Here is an 18766-nt window from a genome sequence, read left to right on the forward strand (position 1 = left end):
CAACTATGTATAAAAATTACGCAACTTTTCTTTTTCTTCCAAATGCAGAACATTGTAAGACAATACAAAACAAACCTCACCAATGACATATTCTTAACGTGAACCAATATTAATCTGATGGGTGCACTGTGTCTTATTGAAGATGTTGCAATAAACATTGTGGCTACAACTTTATCAGCGTCAGCAACATTGAAGAGAAAAAAACATAAACAACGTGAATGAGTTTCGGTGGAAAGATGATAATATGAACACAGAAGTATGAAGCTTTTTTCACAATTGCAAAATCAAGCCACGCGTGAAGAGAGAAGAATAGGGTAAAAACATGGGGGTTATGGAGGGAGTTACAAAAGGGTAAAAGAGTATTTTAATAATTTTATTAGACATTAGTTTTTTGCTCCATCCCATTCCTCCCAAATTTGGGGGGAGAAAAAATGAGGGAAAGTAGTGGTATATGATGGAATGTGTACCATTGGGTTCCATTCCACTCCATCCAATTTTAAATAAACCAAACAGTGGACCTATCCCTCCCTCCCCTCCCTTCCACTCCACTCCCTCCTCCTCCATCAATCCAAACGAAGCCTGAGGCAAACATAAGGGTTCTGTTGCCATTCAACCCAAGTGTAGATAAATCCCTTTATTTTGGCACGCAACCACTGCCAGACCTTTACTTGAAATAGCTCCACTGAGTGAGCCATATCCATATCAGCCACATTTGCATTTTCAAAAACAGACATGTTGCGAACCTTCCAAATTCTCCATAACACTGCCATCCAAATTGCCACCTCCCCTAATCTCTGTGACTTAGTCAATCCAAGTTTAGGGAACTGCATTAGATGATCCCTCGCGGTTGGAACTTGCGCAGTACTAATACCCTCCAAGAATAGCATTGATACCATATGTGTAGGGCACAAACAGTACCTAAGTTTTATCAATGCCACAATATGGCGTTACAAAAAAAAATCAACGCGACAATATGACAAAATAAATACAACTAAAAACACTTTTTTTAGGGCTCTCTTAGTTTTTTTTAGGGCTCTCTCTGTGAAGCGATGAAGGAGGAAGAAGGAGGAGAAAGGGAAGAGGCACGTACCATTGGATCTGGTGGGTGGTAGGGTTCACCGTTGCAGCGGCGGCAAGGGTGAAGAGAAGTGAGTAATGGAGAAGGAGCAAACCCTTAAAATATTTATGTGTGTGTTTTGATTGCAATACACTCTTTTTTTCAGTGAGGCCTGGTTAGCATCCAACGGCCCAGCCCAAACAACACAGAACATGAGCAGTGAGCACTGAACTATATAGAGGAACAAAAATAAAAGAAAAAAAAATACATAAAGAAAATTAGAAAAGACATTCTGATGATAATTTATTGATGAATTTTTTATTTTTTTTACAAGAGGAAAGCATTGATGAATTTAGAGTAAATCAATGTTAGAAATTTTGGACAATCAACTATCCTTTTCCCCATTACTTTTCTTCTATCCTTTTCATTTTGTTAATTCCTTATTTCACTTTATTTACGTATTCTATTCATTTTTCTTCCACTTCTTCTTTTTTCTTTTGAAAGTGCACTTCTTTTATTTTGACTTTTAGTCTTATTTATCTATTTATTGAATCATGTAAAGAGCTACTTTTGAGGATGAAGAAGTATTTTTTTTACTGTCATTAGTGTCTTCTGTTAAACACTTAAACTTAACATAGATTCACGTTGAAGTCAACGTGTTAAAATCTTCTTTCTCTAATTAATGTTAAACTCAACATGTCAAAATCTTGTTTCTCTAATTCATATTCAACTTAACGTGAGTTTAGATTCACGTTATACTCAATGTGGATCTACATTGAAGTCAACGTGTCCAAATCTTACTTCTCTGGCGCTATAGCACTCGGTAGGGGTTTTGTTGGTGGGGCTTTTGGTTTGCTCGGTTGGCTAGGGTCGTTGTTTGTGGGTGGCGAGCGGTTTGATAGTTTCCCTTGTCGGTTGAAACATGTCGCCGTTTTTCGATTTTATCGGGACCTTTGCAATGGGGTAGACACTAGGGATTTTGGCTTGTTTAAGCACGCTTTGGTGCTCTTAGGGGTTTTCAAGGTTTTTGCTATAGCGCAGGTTTTTGCCGGTTTATGTTGCTAGGTTATTCTCTCCATGTTGAGAGGGTTGTTTCTCAACACTACCAATATATTTATATCATTTTGCTTTCTAAAAAAAATCTTACTTCTCTGATCCACATTAAACTTAATGTAGCAATTTCTAGTTTCTCCATTGGTACCTTCAAATACATGAAATCACGTTTGCGTTTACTCGGATGTGAAACCAAACATTGTCAAATTATAGCTTCTTTCATGGTGTCTTGATATACGTGAAATCACATTTGTGTTAGCTCTAATGTCAAATCAAACTTGCACAATACTCCCTCCGTCCCCTATTATAAGTCACTTTTAACCAATTCTCTAGGATTAAGAAAAATTGTTAAAATTAGTTAAGAGCAATAAATTTGTAGCTTTTTAAAAAAAACTTTCCAAAATCACCCTCATATGAAATTCTCTCTCTATATTAATATTTCACTACCTTTAAACTTTAAGGGTCTTGGAAATCAAGCAAAATTTTGGGAAACATAAAAATTATTTGAATGTGGAGTATTAAATATGGGGGTAAACATGGAAAAATTTAATTAATGCTTCATAGATAATGTAAAGTGACTTATATTATGGGACAAGAAAAACTCAAAAAAAGTGACTTATAATAGAGGACGGAGGGAGTAGGGATTTCAAACTTTAAGAAGTCACTTCTCTACTGGTTAGTCCCTATTTAAATTCTCCCAACTAGTTTCTGTTAATTAAGTACTTGTCACCTATATTCCTTATCGGCTAATTTTCCTGTCGGCTAACTCGCTTCCAAGTTAACTTAACTTTCACACCGACCTACTTATTTGTCGGCTTCCAACCGGCCAACATCCTTCCCAACTAACCTTACTTGCTCACCTATTAGCTTTCTTCTTACTAGTCGGCTAGAAGCCGACAAATAACAACCATAAATTCCACCCCAACCACCATACCCTGATCAAATCAACTCTCTTCATCCACAACTACAACCCCTCTCAAGGACCATAGAACCTAGCAACCACCGCAAAACCTTATCGACCCCTCACCGAAGCTTCCTCATTCTCTTTTATGATTTGGAAAACTTCTTGGAATATTAGGTACTTTAAAAGAAAAAGAGGTGTAAACAAAAGAGGTGAAAAACTTCTTGATATTAAGTAATTTTTTTATGATAACATGGTATAGTTATTTGAGAAATGTTTTCAACATTCACTTTAACAATTTTTAATACTTCTCTTTCTTTTTACTGGTTGAACTACATTTGGGATCTCCAAAATTATAAGGATGGACAAAATATTAAGTTACTACACTTAATATTGGTTATTACATGATTTTTACTCTGATCATTTTGCCAATGTCGCTTGCATAACTCATAAGCCCCGCCTATCAAGATTTACATTACATGATAAAAACTTTTAAATCAAACCTTCACCCCAACTTTAAGCAAATTCTTACTAATGATGCGATGCAGACTAATTTTAGTAAAACTCTTATGTGTAATTTATGCTCCCCAAGTGAAAAGCCACTTCCATGGCCCTCAGAATTGACAAAAGCTCTCCACCAATCAGGTCACCAGGTTCCAAATTGGCAACAATATCATTATTCCTGTTGAAAGATGATGAAGTGTTGTTGTTCACCCTCTCCCAAATCACAAACCTACAGACTGGGCACTGGCCTTTACTTGTTAACCAAGGCATTATGCAGTCCTCATGAAACATGTGGTTGCATGGAGTGAGCATCACCTCTTCTTTGGGTTCAAAATCTTCCAAGCAAACAGCACACCTCTTGCCATCTTCATCATTTTCTTTCACCCTCTCTTTCAAAGCATTGGAATTATCTCTATAGTATAAGCTCACTCTCCTAGCTAAACTCTTTGGGGTAGTGTTGTTATTGTAAATCACTTTCTTAAGCTTGCTCAAAGCTGTTGGTTTGCTGTTTTCTTCCACTTGGGGAGCTTGTATGCTTGTTTGGAGTGTGGATCTTGAATGTGGCTGCTGGATAATCTGTCTTAGCCTAGGGTTGAAGCCTCTTCCCATGTCCCCATTGGGAACATTGGTTTGTTGCCTGCTGTGGCTGTGTTGCTGTGCTGGAAAACTGAAAATTGCTTAAAAATGGGTAAATCAATCAGGATTCCCTCTCCTAAAAATCACAAGTTCATGCAACTTACAACATGTTTGGATCAACTTATTTTTTCTCAGAATCAATTCTAGCACTGAGAAACTAGTAGCTACTCACAGAAGTTTTTTCTCAGAACTGATTTTTGGCTTTAGAATAAGGATTTCCAAACATGCTGTAAAATATAAATAGCATGTTCCACTAGCTAGTCCTACAGCACCAGAAGAAAAATAATACATCAATTGAGGTGATTTAATGTAAAATTCAAATCAAATTGTGCATTGTCTTACATGCAAGTACTAAGAATTTTAATACAACTATAAACTTGTCTCTTGTGATCTTCCTTTTCAATTCTAGAGAATAGTACTTTGATTGGCTATTCAGTAACAAAAAAAAATTGAAATCCTGACTTTGTAGGGATTACTTTTCTTTTCTATGTATGTAATACACTAATGCTATTAGGGAAGTCTCAATTCAAGCAAATTAGTTTGCAATTTGGTCTTACTTTGGTAAAGTGTAGTGTCTTGTAGGAGTTCTGACTTCCCACCACTGCAGTGGATCTAGTACACCTGAACTCCTCTCATCCTGCTGAAATGAACCAAAATTACATACTAGTAGTTAACCTCACACACTTGATAAGTGGATGGTTGGAAATCATTTTACAATTGATTCTAAAACCATAATTAATACTGAGAAGAAGCTTATGTTAGTAGCTTATGTATGATTTTCAGAATTAACTCTAAAAACAATAAAAAGTTGATCCGAACATGCTATAGTTCAACTCTCTGCTTCTAAATACATGAATTTAATCTGATTTCTTTCTCTGCCATCTCTTAAAAATGATGGTATTAAATCAAAACCTGCACATACTTACGTTGACCCTTGTAGAGTGAGATCTATAATACACAAGCACTTCGTTGGATTCACTGGTGTTGGTTGTGTGAGCATCATAGGCTCTAACACCTCTCCTCCAACGCCCTGGCAAAGGTGTGAAATTGCTCATGTTTCAGCACTTGGGTTCCCCTTCCTCCTCAATTGATCATACAAATATTCTTTTATTACTTGGGGTGTAAATATTGCTTCATTTGTCCACTTTGGGAATCCATGGCTCTGTTTATTTAGATGTCAGCGAGAATATATTCTCTGTGATGTTGTCACTTCTACCCTTTACTTTTGAGTTCCATTATTTTCTATTCTGATTCTCACTCCATTTTGAAGATGCTCTAGTATGGTGGCTGCAGCACCGCAATGAAGGCAGAGAAATAAGAGTAAGAATCTTGTTCTTAAAGTGTTGATGGATGCTTTATTAATTTAATGTTCCTGATATGTTTCATTTCTACCCTAACTTTTTTTATAGGAAAATGTTAGTGGTTAATAATGTTAGTAAATTAGTTTCTCCTCAGGGTTCGAACTCGGGACCCTTCACCATTCATCTCACCCACCCTTATGTCCCCTAACTCTTACAATTTGAGCTAACCTAATGTTTTTAAGGATTGGAAAGAAAGTCATGATAATCCAGGTTATCATGATAGGTTCAAAATAAGGGGGTGGAACACGTGACATGTAAGATTCAAGTGAGCAGCATGGATAGTGTTAAGCTATGAGCAGAGGCAACTTGCATTGTGCATGCATTCTGGGCGTTCAATAGCATGATGGACAGAGTTTGGACAATAATGAGCATCATGACATAGCATTGGCAGAGGTGTACAGTGGGTAGCAACTGTGGTATATGGAGATTAGGGTTCACTCTTCACCAAATGAGGGATGAGGCAAAGACATAGGTTCGGCCAGTTCCAACAGAAACAAACTTGTTTCAGTGTATAAAAATTCCAAGAGGGAGCTTAAATATTTAGCAAAACCCAGTCTACCTAATAAGTGGGTTGACAGATAATGTCGAGGTCTGTTTTGCATAGAAAAACAAGTAACATTTGGTTGCAAAAAAACCATTGTAAACTGTTGCAATGCATTACAGGACTTAGCACAAGTAACATTTAACAGCACAATAGTAAATCCATGAGCTTTCATCATAAAACAACAAAAATGACAAACAAAAGTATTCATTGAAAATTTGCCTGATGCCCCTACAAGGACACCTGAGGGATGCCAAAAAATTCTGTCTGAAACTTAGCATACTATCTGAAAAAGATCAAACTATAGTTGGGAAACATAAGATACTCTCCTAAAGTGGACTTGGTTGAATTAAAACACTGCCTGAGCCTTGTTGAGGATCACTCCCTCATATTTCACCTGGAACCACTTCATAGCATCATCCTTTGTGACACGGTGTTGAATCCCAACACGGGACTTGCACCTACGGCGACGTCCCACACGGTAACCAGGGCGCTCCAGAACAACATAGAAATCCATACCGTAAATTCCAGTGGATGGATCATACCTGAAATGGGCCAGGGACAAATAATGTGTAAATAGTTTTAAATCTGGATTATAAAAGAAATTGACAACATAACCTCAAAATCTACAAGAGGGGAATGAAACTAGTCACTTGACATAAAACAGGAATCATAAAACAGCTTTTTTATAAAGAACCGAAACAGCAATAGAGAAAATTGTATATGGTTTGAGGTTGGGTTAGGGTATACAACTCATTTAAGCACTTATGATAATCAGAATCAGAAAACTTAATACGATAAGCACAAAAGAAGCTATAAGTAAGCATTTATTCAGAAACCCATCAACAAATCTTATCAAAATAAGCTTAAAAGAGAGGTTTTAGTTAGTCATGTGGTATTTTCATAAGCTAAACTTGAATAAGTTCTGCCAAACACACTTAAGTCAAGTTCAACAGTGAAGAAACAAATATTATGATAGATTCAAAATCATGAATAAGTATAGTTTGTACTATGTAGACTCACAAGAACTATCTAAATAGGTTTTTCTCTGACAAAAGTTAAAAAACAATAGCATGAAATCAAAGAACTGTGCTTCAGCTTACTTGATTCCCAAATCAATGTGCTCCTGAATACCAAAGCCAAAGCACCCAGTATCACTAAAGTTCTTTCTAAGAAGTTCATATTCCTTAACCTTCAATCCACTCTCCAAAAGTTGCATTGCCTTGTCACCTCTAACAGTAACATAGCATGCAATCTTTTCATTTCTTCTGATTCCAAAGGATCGAACAGTGTATCTGGCTGCCAGAACAGAAGAGAATATACTTAAGAAAGTCAAAGATAAGACAACCACAGATACCAGACAAAACTATAACATCAAAAACAAGGTTTAATTCAGAACAAACAAAACAAAGGTATAGTTCGAGGGAAGGGATACACTTTCTGCACAATAATTGACATCTTAATGCTCATATTCCCCATTCCTAAGTCCTATGAATTCCCTAACGTGAATTTAGTTACACATAAAAGGTTCACACATGACTGTAATTCCCAAAAGCTACAAACTATTAAACTACCACTATATCACCCAACAATCAGGCTCTTCACATTGCAATCAATAAAAACAATGAAGCTCCCATTTCAAACCTAAAATAGACCGAAACCCGAACCCTAGAGTTTATCTCTTTCAAATTAACTTCACAAGCACTATAGGTAAATATCAATAAAACCCAAAATAAAATTGACACACTAATTTCATTAAAAATAAATCCCTTTAAATTAACAGATTTTAGAGACTCATATCCACTACTAGCACAAATAAACCACCCATTTTGAAATTTGTTTAGAACTCTTACCCTTAGAAAACACTGGGGTTTGACCACTAAGTTGCTCCAGCACCTGCAACATAGAAAGAAAGAAAAAAAAAACAATTTTAAAATTGAAAATAAATAACGAAGAAAAAACTAATAAGAGTGATGAAAAACCTTGGCTGCTCTGGTGAGACGATCTCCACTCTCACCGACGGAGATGTTGAGGACGAGCTTCTGGACCTTGATCTCCCTCATAGGGTTCGCCAGTTTCTTTTCGGAAGCCTGGTTTTCAGTTCATTTCAATTCAGAACAAAACGAAAAACATGAGAATCAAAATGTGAAAAGAGGATTCGAATCTGTGAAGCGATGAAGGAAGAAGAAGAAGGAGGAGAAAGGGAAGAGGCACATACCATTGGATCAGGAGGTGGGTGGTAGGGTTCACGGCCAGGGTAAAGAGAAGTGAGTGTGTAATAGCGAAGGAGCAAACCCTTAGTTTTGATTGCAATACACTCTTTATTTTCAGTGAGGCCTGGTTAGCATCCAACGGCCCAGCCCAAACAACACAGAACATGAGCACTGAACTATATAGAAGAACAAAAATAAATAAATAAAGAGTAAAATACACTCACCCCCCTTAAGGTTTGCAAGAATGACACTCCACCCCATTCTTTTTTTAAATCTACACTCCACCCCATTTTTTATAAAGGCAAAATTTAGTGACGAAAACAAATTCGTCACTAATAAAAAATAATTACTAATTAGTTAAAATTTAAATAAGTTTAATGCATATACACTATCATACATTAATTTATGAAAATAATTTTACTGAATTAAATTTAAAAAAGGCTTAAAAACACTTTTGGTCCCCCACGAATACACTTTGTGCAAGATTGGTCCCTAAACTTTAAAAATAGCACCCTGAGTCCCCCACGTTACCCTCCGTTAACAAAAGTAGTCACTCCGTCAAATTTCTAACGTTTATATCATATGTGGCACACTTTAATTGATGTGTATGCTTATTAGGAGAGAGATTATCCTGTGTGGCAGATTGCTTCTTAGAAAAAATGAATTTGCATCAGTTTCATCTTCTCCATATGCATCATCATCTCCTTGTCCTTCACATCATCTCCATCTTTCTTCTTCATCGTCATTAAATCTTGAAATCCCATCGTTCTGGTAGCCATCTAAATTCAAATCATATTCTCAACCCAAAAACCCCAAACCCATAAACACCATAGCCACCTCTATCAATCAGCGTATGAATAAGATTTAAACCGTTTGCAAACTTGTCCTCTAGCTCCATTGATGATTGGACTTGGTATCATTTACATTAAAGAAACATGATCATCGTATCATCGTGTCTGGAAACTAGATTGTTGACATTATTTGAATTAGCAACATCCCTAACCCCTAACCCATAAACACCATAGCCACCTAAATTCAAATAGGCATTAGGGGTTAAAGTTCGATGATTTAACAAAATTTTTGGGCGAATTCTTCTCCAATTAAGTTCGATCAAATTTCTGGGCAATTTATGGGTGTTTGTTCAAATTGGGGGTTAAGGTTCATCTAAATTCAAATCATCTTCACATACGTTGCTGCTGGGTTTAATGTTTCCTTTCTGTTACTTTGGGAAGAAGAAACAGTAATTAGTTCAGAGAGAGAGAGAAAGATTAGTTATGTGATTTGGGAGCTTTTTGGGTTTTTGGGTTTCATGATAGAGAAAATGATGAATATGGTGGAAGAAGAAGATGTGGAATTTCCTGGGTTTCTTCATTTTTTTTTTATTTTTTCAATTATTTTTTAAAATTACATCTTTATCCCTAGAACCGTTAGTTTTTGGACGGAAAGACCAATTTTGTTGACGGAGGGTAACGTGGGGGACCTAGAGTGCTATTTTTAAAGTTTGGGGACCATTCTTGCACAAAGTACATTCGTGGGGGACCAAAAGTGCTTTTAAGCCTTTAAAAAAACAATCCACTCTGTCTGTTAAGTCCACGTCCCATCTGTCTCCAAATCATATTTCTCACCACAAACGGTCACCACCAAGCCTTTGCTCCCTTTAACACGACGGCCACTATCCCAGAATGTGAAACCCCATGGCACCACCATGCATCAAAGTTTTGTTGCGACCTGAACCACAGAACGTGAATCGCACATTCCCAAAGCTACATGTTCAACTACTTCTTGTGAACTTCACCCCCTTTAAGTTGCGAGCAAACGCTCTGTTGGTTTAAGATGTCGTTGGATTTTGTTAAAAGCGGTGCTCCACCGCATCGTTGGGTTCTAATAACCTCCGATCCACTTCATATTTCTTAATTTTGTTTCTCTATTTTCTTCACCCATTTGTCTTGCTTTTTGGGTCTACAATCCAATTCTCAAAATTTGAGGTATAAAGAGATTATTTTGATTAAAATTGAATTATTACCAAATATGAAAACACAAGCATGTTTCCCTATGTTCGAGATATGGTTTGTAAACCGATCGGGTGTGCTATTGCAGAATTTGCATTGTGAATTTATGGAGGAAGACCGCGATTGAGAGAATGAGGAGGACTGTGATGTTTTCATTTTTAAATTTATTGGATTATATTGAAAATATTTTTTGAAATTATTGATTAACAATTTAAATAATAACTAATTATTAATGAAGAATATTTTTCGTCACTAAATTTGCATCTATATAAAATGGGGTGGGGTGTAGATTTTAGATAAGAATGGGGTGGAGTGTAATTCTAACAAACCTTGAGAGGGGTGAGTGTACTTTACTCATACATAAAAGAAAACTAGAAAAGACATTCTGATGATAATTTATTGAAGAATTTTTTTTTGTTACAAGAGGAAAGCATTGATGAATTTAGAGTAAAAAGTCACTTCTCTACTGGTTAGTCCCTATTTAAATTCTCCCAACTAGTTTCTGCTTATTAAGTACTTGTCACCTATATTTCTTATCGGCTAATTTTCCAACCGACTAACTCCCTTCCAAGTTAACTTAACTTTCACATCGATCTACTTATTTGTCGGCTTCTAACCAGCTTGCATCCTTCCCGACTAACCTTACTCGCTCACCTATTAGCTTTCTTCTTACTAGTCGGCTTCTAGCCGACAAAAAAACAACCATAACTTCCACCCCAACCAGGCAACCACCATACTCCGATCAACCCAACTCTCTTCATCCACAACTACATCTCCTCTCAAGGACCATAGAACCTAGCAACCACCGCAAAACCTTATCGACCCCTCACCGAAGCTTCCTCATTCTCTTTTATGATTTGAAAAACTTCTTTGAATATTAGGTACTTTAAAAGAAAAAGAGGTGAAGAACTTTTGATATTAAGTAGTTTTTTTATGATAACATGGGATAGTTATTTGAGAAATATTATCAACATTCACTTTAACACTTTTTAATCCTTCTCTTTTTACTGATTGAACTACATTTGGGATCTCCTAAATTATAAGGATGGACAAAATATTAAGTTACTACACTTAATATTGGTTTTACATGATTTTTACTCTGATCATTTTGCCAATGCCACTTGCATAACTCACAAGCCCCGCCTATCAAGTGTTACACATCAATCAATATCAATATCAATATCAATATATATTAGAAAAGAAGAACTCTTATTAAGCTGATTTAGTGACGTGTCATTCTCACGTTAATTCTTAGTGACGTGTCATTCTCACGTTAATTCTCATAAAAAAAATTCCACGTGTCATTCTCAGGTTAATTTTCATAAAAAAATACATTTTTAAATTTTAGATTTGATTAGGATTAAGGTTGTTTATTTCTTGATTTTATCTAAGATTTAGCTAGACTACTCCTTACTAAATTTATTTCCAAAACAAATCTTGAAACCGTTTTCATTATCTCTTTAAATTAGGAAAAGTCTCAACCCTAATTTACTACATATTTACATGAAAAAAATTCCATAAAAATTAATTAATAAAAACTATCAAAATCTACCAAATCACAAAAAAAGCTCATAAAATTCTGAATTAAATAAAAATCCGAAAATTAAATAAAAATACCATAAATTTTAATTAATACTCTAAAAATAAACTTTTTCTTCACCTAAAATGTATTTCCATAACAAATCTTGAAACCGATTTTTAAAGGTAATTTTAAATCTGAGAAACTTTTTCATAAAATATTAAAATTTTAAAAGATTTGCCCTAATTTTCTAAAATTACCTTGATTAAATAAAAAACTGCCCTAAGTCACGCTTCATCGGTGTATTTCCCTTTTCTCCCTCTTCTATTCATCGCCTCCCAACCAACGCTTCCACAGAGATTACAGGGGCTCTATGTATTCCATTGAGTTTGGTTGTGGTGAGAATCGTTGAAGCACACCCCATGCTCCGAGGAGAAGGTTGAATTTCTGGATTTCTTCCTTCAGTTGACTTCTATTTGTTTCTTTGTTACATATATCTGTTTCTTGAATGATTGCAGGTTCAACAAATTTCCTCAGATGATTACAGGAAGCCCTAGGTAGTAAAGTTTGTCAAATTTTACCATAGATGTTCTAATATATACTGCTAAGTAAAGCCTTAATTTGCCTCTTTTCTTCTCCATATGCTTATGTATTGATATGCTACATTTAGTTTTCTTTAACTGTTTCAGGAAACTCATCCTTCCACAAGAAGCATTCGCAAGGCTTCCACCCCAAGATTCACGAAGACTCTTGGTTTACGTTCAGACAAGGAATGCGTCAACTCTTCTATTATTTATGCGGTCATGGTAGCAAAGATTCACGCTCTCTGTAACTGTTTTTTTTTCTATTGGTACGGAAACTGAAATTGCATTTTTAATGCTTTCGAACAAGTTGATTTTTAATGGAACATATTGTGCTTTGCACAGCTTTGGAACTTTGTTTTTTTCCCTTGAAGAAACTGAATCTACTGCCCATTTCAAAGTGGCTATTACACCTTTCATAGTTTGTGACACAGAAAGATTCAAGTAAGATCAGATAAAAGGTATTTGCTATTGCTCTACTTATTCGGTAATTTGTTTGGAAGTAAATGCTATTATAGCTGAAGTTGGGGATAAATAATTGTGTAATTTATTTGCATTTTCCTTATTCTATTAAACATGACCTTCAACGAGTGCAGGGTGTTCAATTTACTTTATTTCCATGTTCATTATTTCATGAAGGAGTCAGAACTTCTAAACCTTATGGGTTCTCACTCTATCTAAAAAAAAAATGGTTTTGATTTTCATAGAAATTTTTTGTCAGGGATTCTGCTATCTCTTTCTCCCTTTTGCATATGATGTTATACTATAACTTATACTGAAGTGGTGAAGTCCTATTAATTAGAATATCTTTTGTTTACGAACAACACACCTATAATCAAGCTTTGAAAATTTTCAGGATGTTTCAAAACATAATTCTGCATCTTCTCGGACTGCGTTGTTCTCAAACAAGTCTACTTCTCCAAATTTTTGGTTTTATGACCTTGGACTTCCAAGTGTTTTATGCAGTTTTCCTTTCAATCCCTTTAATAGGTAAAGATAAAAAATGAATCATGACACTTATATCGAATTATGATAGTGCTTGCCCATTACCATAGGAAGTAAAGCCAATTCTATATTTGTTGAGGAATTAACAGTTCAGTTTTGTTTGTTCTGTATGTGAATTCTTAGCATTTTCCTGATCTGCAATCTATAAGTGGAGCCAAAATGTTGGGAGCTACTCTGATTGGTTTCATGTTGAACTTTGATCTAATATGTTGTTTAACTTGATCTCCTTTCCTTGGTTTTCAATTTCCTGTATTTTCTTTTTAAATTGATTGTGTTATATGTATGGTTGTTTGTTCTGAGATGAACTGACTTTGAAAATCCTATGGATTTTGTTTCCCAGTCATTAGATGATGTCTTCATTTTGTTATCACTAATACTAGCAGAAGTGTATCCTCAAAGATGCTTCTTCTTATAATGGTCTCAATTCTTGATATGGTTGAGGGATTTTAGGAAACAAAGGAAATGATTTATCTATATATTTGTTAGCTTTGCTTCCTTCAAACATCTAAAGCTTTATCTATATTTTTTTTATCTACATATTTGTTACATTGCAGAAATATGACAACATGTTTTCTGTCTTTAATTTGTGGGTGGATATTTGATTAGATAGGTACCATGAAAACCAATACCATATCAAGGCAAAGGAAGAAACCGGAACATGGTGTCCTGAAGGAACTTGACTAGAGGAGCATAAAGCTAAAATCCCTTAAAGTGGATGACAAATAACATTTTATTTGTCTCTTATTTTTATTTTTGAGGGGGTTGGGGAACACTGCGCTTTATCATTTAATCTGAAATGTGGAACCATTGTCTGCTTCCACGAGCAGAATGTTGAATTGGATTCCTTTAAATTCTCCTTGGGCCATGTTTTGGTATCTATGGTTGTAAGGTTCATTTTGACAGTAGTTTTGTTATAACTGGTGGTCATGTTCTATTGAGCTTCTTCATCTTAAACTTGCAGATGTCAATCATAGACTATGTTAATTTATTTCTTCTATTTAGTCATTTCTTGGTCATGTGAAATTGTGTGATACTCTCATTAATTTTCTTCACCATACCTTTTTGCTATCTTTGAATGAAGGAATTTGTTTGCAGGTACGGCACATATGATGGATGTTGATCTTTTTTATTTTATATATTTGTTATGTAATTAATGATTACTATCAACCCTTTAAACTATTATGCTTGCAGGTAGCACATGAAATGACAACGAACAAAGGCCAGAATCCAAACTATTGTAGCTATAACACTTCAAAGTTCTAAAAATAAATGTTGGCTTTATTTCTTGAAGGATCTAGAAGATGTGAAGCTTGAAGACATATCAAATCCTAAAAAGACCTTTGTTCACTTATGCCTACAATTATTATGTGAATTATCATTATAATGGTCAGTTGGACTCAATGGTTTTTTAGTATTGTTCTTCGTTCTTTGTTTTATATTCGTGGTGAATTGGTGTGTACAAAGTTTTTCATTAGTTGTGGTTGTTGCTATATTTTTCCATTTATGCAAGACAAGTGCGTTTAATTAAATGTTTAAGCTATCATGTTATGATTTTTTCCTTGAGTTGTGTTGTGCACTTGTTGGGTTTCTATGTATTTTATGTTTTGGTTTTCATTTCAAGCTGTTGCTGTTCTTACTCTTATTTATTTATGATTATCAGTCAGTTTTATATTGTTGGCTTCGTTATTAGAGCAACAGTGGCATCAAGTTCCGGTTGGCTTATAGATGAAATTCTAAGAGCATATATTTCTTTAGTCTTTTTTTCTATATATTGATATATCCATGAATGATTTCTGTTAAAATCTCCTTTACATATTAAAAGTCATATGATCCTGGGGTACATGTGGTCTTGGAAAGAATTTTTAGCTTTTATCTTTCCACACCTCTTAATTATCTTTAAATTGTCAAGTCTTCATTTACATATTTAGGCTTTACCCATCTCTATAAAAAATGGCTCCCATGGGGCGTACTTTCATGCTGATCTCTTTTCCCTTTTGAATTAGTTTCTTGCTGCAATTTTCTGACTTGAAAACCTTTGGATTATGTTCTACAATTCAAGAAGTCATGCTAGAGGAGAAGGTTCACATTAACATTGTTGTCATTGGAGGTTTACCTTTATTTTATTCCCATTAAATATTGTGTTCACTTTTATTTGTTCTCTATACAAGCCAATTTTCCTTTTTTATGTTTATATGTAGCAAGTCCCTGAAATATTCCCATTAGAAACAAGAGAGTGAAGCAAAACAAGTTTTTAACCATTTGAATGTCACGGTAAACAAGTTACATAGATAGGAAAAACCCTTATTGCAGGCAGTATTAGAGTTACAAAAGAGAAGAGGTTATAAGATCAAATGTGTTGTTATGTTTTTGGTAGTTGGTTTACCCCATGTAAAGAATTTTCTCCTTCAACCATGTTGGTATTGTGGCGTGTAAACATAATTTATGATGCACTGAAATGAATACATAGTTTCAAACTGCAAAAGCTTTTACATGGGTCATGGTTTTGATAAAAGAAAATACATACGTATCCAAAGACTGATAAGAGTGGAGAATATAATTGGTTAAATGATAGATGATACATGAATAATAACCTAAGCTACCTTGATTTTCTTAAACACATCATAGTCTGTCATACTAGACATACAAGAGTTAGTTATAATAAGATTCACCATCACCTACGGTAAAGGACCCAAGAAACCAAGTACTCCCTCCGGTCCTATTTATAAGCATGAAAGAGAAGAAAAATCTTGGTCCTTTTTATAAGAACCAAATGAAAGTTTGAGCTATATTAATTATTTTTTTCCAATGATGCCCTTATTAATTCTAACTTGTAAAATGTGTCTCATTAATTATTCTCTCTCTTTCTCACTTTCCAACATTAATAACAAATGGTAATTTTGGAAGTTTATTTTGATTCAAGACATATTTAATGCATTTTACCTAGTTTAACTACATTTCTTAAACTATGTGAATTTTTTTTTTGTTGCTTATAAATAGGACCGGAGGGAGTATAATTTTAGAACCTCTGATTTCTTTCTCTTTCCTGTTTTTTTTCTTTCTTCTCTTTCCTTTGTTACTCTCTAACTTTTTATTAGTTATTCAATTATACCAATTTCAATCTATGCAATAAGAGTCTCAATTTAAGATTTTTTGTCCACATTGCTCATCATTTCCTACTCTTCTATTTCATTTATTGTTTATTATATTATTAATAACCAATGTCTTGATTGATGTATCAAATATAATATACATATTCCCCGTGCAACGCGCGGGTAAAAAACACTAGTTACATGATAAAAACTTTTAAATCAAACCTTCACCCCAACTTTAAGCAAATTCTTACTAATGATGCGATGAAGACTAATTTTAGTAAAACTCTTATGTGTAATTTATGCTCCCCAAGTGAAAAGCCACTTCCATGGCCCTCAGAATTGACAAAAGCTCTCCACCAATCAGGTCACCAGGTTCCAAATTGGCAACAATATCATTATTCCTGTTGAAAGATGATGAAGTGTTGTTGTTCACCCTCTCCCAAATCACAAACCTACAGACTGGGCACTGGCCTTTACTTGTTAACCAAGGCATTATGCAGTCCTCATGAAACATGTGGTTGCATGGAGTGAGCATCACCTCTTCTTTGGGTTCAAAATCTTCCAAGCAAACAGCACACCTCTTGCCATCTTCATCCTTTTCTTTCACCCTCTCTTTCAAAGCATTGGAATTATCTCTATAGTATAAGCTCACTCTCCTAGCTAAACTCTTTGGGGTAGTGTTGTTATTGTAAATCACTTTCTTAAGCTTGCTCAAAGATGTTGGTTTGGTGTTTTCTTCCACTTGGGGAGCTTGTGTGCTTGTTTGGAGTGTGGATCTTGAATGTGGCTGCTGGATAATCTGTCTTAGCCTAGGGTTGAAGCCTCTTCCCATGTCCCCATTGGGAACATTGGTTTGTTGCCTGCTGTGGCTGTGTTGCTGTGCTGGAAAACTGAAGATTGCTTAAAAATTGGTAAATCAATCAGGATTCCCTCTCCTAAAAATCACAAGTTCATGCAACTTATAACATGTTTAGATCAACTTATTTTTTCTCAGAATCAATTCTGGCACTGAGAAGCTAGTAGCTACTCACAGAAGTTTTTTCTCATAACTGATTTTGTGCTTTAGAATAAGGATTTCCAAACATGCTATAAAATATAAATAGCATGTTCCACTAGCTAGCTCTACAGCACCGGAAGAAAAAGAATACATCAGTTGAGTTGATTTAATGTGAAATTCAAATCAAATTGTGCATTGTCTTACATGCTAGTACTAAGAATTTTAATACTACTCTAAACTTGTCTCTTGTGATCTTCCTTTTCAATTCTAGAGAATAGTACTTTGAATGGCTATACGGTAACCAAAACAAATTGAAATCCTGAATTTGTAGGGATTACTTTTCTTTTCTATGTATGTAATGCTATGAGGGAAGTCTCAACGAAAGCAAATTAGTTTGCAATTTGGCCTTACTTTGGTAAAGTGTGGTGTCTTGTAGGAGTTCTGACTTCCCACCACTGCAGTGGATCTAGTACACCTGAACTCCTCTCATCCTGCTGATATGAACCAAAATTACATACTAGTAGTTAACCTCACACACTTGATAAGTGGATGGTTTGAAATCATTTTACAATTGATTCTAAAACCATAATTAATACTGAGAAGAAGCTTATGTTAGTAGCTTATGGGTTTCAGAATTAACTCTAAAAACAATAAAAAGTTGATCCGAACATGCTATAGTTCAATTCTCTGCTTCTAAATACATGAATTTAATTTGATTTCTTTCTCTGCCATCTCTTAAAAATGATGGTATTAAATCAAGACCTGCACATACTTACGTTGACCCTTGTAGAGTGAGATCTATAATACACAAGCACTTCGTTGGATTCACTCGTGTTGGTTGTGTGAGCATCATAGGCTCTAACACCTCTCCTCCAACGCCCTGGCAAAGGCGTGAAATTGCTCATGTTTCAGCGCTTTCCTTCCTCCTCAATTGATCATACAAATATTCTTTTCTTACTTGGGGTGTAAATATTGCTTCATTTGCCCACTTTGGGAATCCATGGCTCTATTTATTTAAATGTCAGCAAGAATATATCCTTTGTAATGTTGTCACTTCTACCCTTTACTTTTGAGTTCCATTATTTTCTATTCTGATTCTCACTCCATCTTGAAGATGCTCTAGTATGGTGGCAGCAGCCTTTACTTTTGAGTTCCATTATTTTCTATTCTGATTCTCACTCCATCTTGAAGATGCTCTAGTATGGTGGCTGCAGCACCGCAATGAAGGCAGAGAAATAAGAGTAAGAATCTTGTTCTTAAAGTGTTGATGGATGCTTTATTAATTTAATGTTCCTAA

At 35.0% G+C, this 18766-nt stretch overlaps 4 protein-coding genes across 8 annotated transcripts; all 4 read right to left on the reverse strand.

Annotated features, from left to right (window-relative positions):
* Positions 1-563: 563 nt before the first annotated feature.
* On the reverse strand, positions 564-896 carry LOC130715085 (uncharacterized). The gene has a single exon (XM_057565151.1). The coding sequence runs from the start codon at positions 894-896 to the stop codon at positions 564-566; it is 333 nt and encodes a 110-aa protein (XP_057421134.1).
* Positions 897-3264: 2368 nt separating this feature from the next.
* Positions 3265-6013, reverse strand: LOC130733397 (E3 ubiquitin-protein ligase RING1-like). 3 transcript variants are annotated; one of them, XM_057585553.1, is made up of 3 exons: positions 5078-6013; positions 4709-4788; positions 3265-4182 (listed from the first exon to the last, which is right to left on the reverse strand). In XM_057585553.1, the coding sequence occupies exons 1-3, from the start codon at positions 5204-5206 to the stop codon at positions 3579-3581; spliced, it is 813 nt and encodes a 270-aa protein (XP_057441536.1). In that variant the 5' UTR covers positions 5207-6013; the 3' UTR covers positions 3265-3578. The 3 variants fall into 3 exon arrangements, with proteins under 3 accessions (XP_057441536.1, XP_057441537.1, XP_057441535.1); XM_057585552.1 differs by having other exon boundaries at positions 3266-4182; positions 4709-4791; XM_057585554.1 differs by lacking the exon at positions 4709-4788.
* Positions 6014-6149: 136 nt separating this feature from the next.
* Positions 6150-8429, reverse strand: LOC130733398 (60S ribosomal protein L11-like). Its single transcript, XM_057585555.1, has 5 exons — positions 8272-8429; positions 8036-8143; positions 7907-7949; positions 7157-7352; positions 6150-6598 (listed from the first exon to the last, which is right to left on the reverse strand). Exons 1-5 carry the CDS (start codon positions 8272-8274, stop codon positions 6403-6405), a joined length of 546 nt encoding a protein of 181 aa, XP_057441538.1. The 5' UTR covers positions 8275-8429; the 3' UTR covers positions 6150-6402.
* Positions 8430-16611: 8182 nt separating this feature from the next.
* On the reverse strand, positions 16612-18460 carry LOC130733399 (RING-H2 finger protein ATL64-like). 3 transcript variants are annotated; one of them, XM_057585557.1, is made up of 3 exons: positions 18246-18460; positions 17881-17960; positions 16612-17362 (listed from the first exon to the last, which is right to left on the reverse strand). In XM_057585557.1, exons 1-3 carry the CDS (start codon positions 18372-18374, stop codon positions 16759-16761), a joined length of 813 nt encoding a protein of 270 aa, XP_057441540.1. In that variant the 5' UTR covers positions 18375-18460; the 3' UTR covers positions 16612-16758. The 3 variants fall into 3 exon arrangements, with proteins under 3 accessions (XP_057441540.1, XP_057441539.1, XP_057441541.1); XM_057585556.1 differs by having other exon boundaries at positions 17881-17963; XM_057585558.1 differs by lacking the exon at positions 17881-17960 and having other exon boundaries at positions 18246-18386.
* Positions 18461-18766: the final 306 nt, after the last annotated feature.

This window comes from Lotus japonicus, chromosome 1, assembly GCF_012489685.1.
Source record: "Lotus japonicus ecotype B-129 chromosome 1, LjGifu_v1.2".
In the NCBI taxonomy this organism is placed as follows: Eukaryota; Viridiplantae; Streptophyta; class Magnoliopsida; order Fabales; family Fabaceae; genus Lotus; species Lotus japonicus.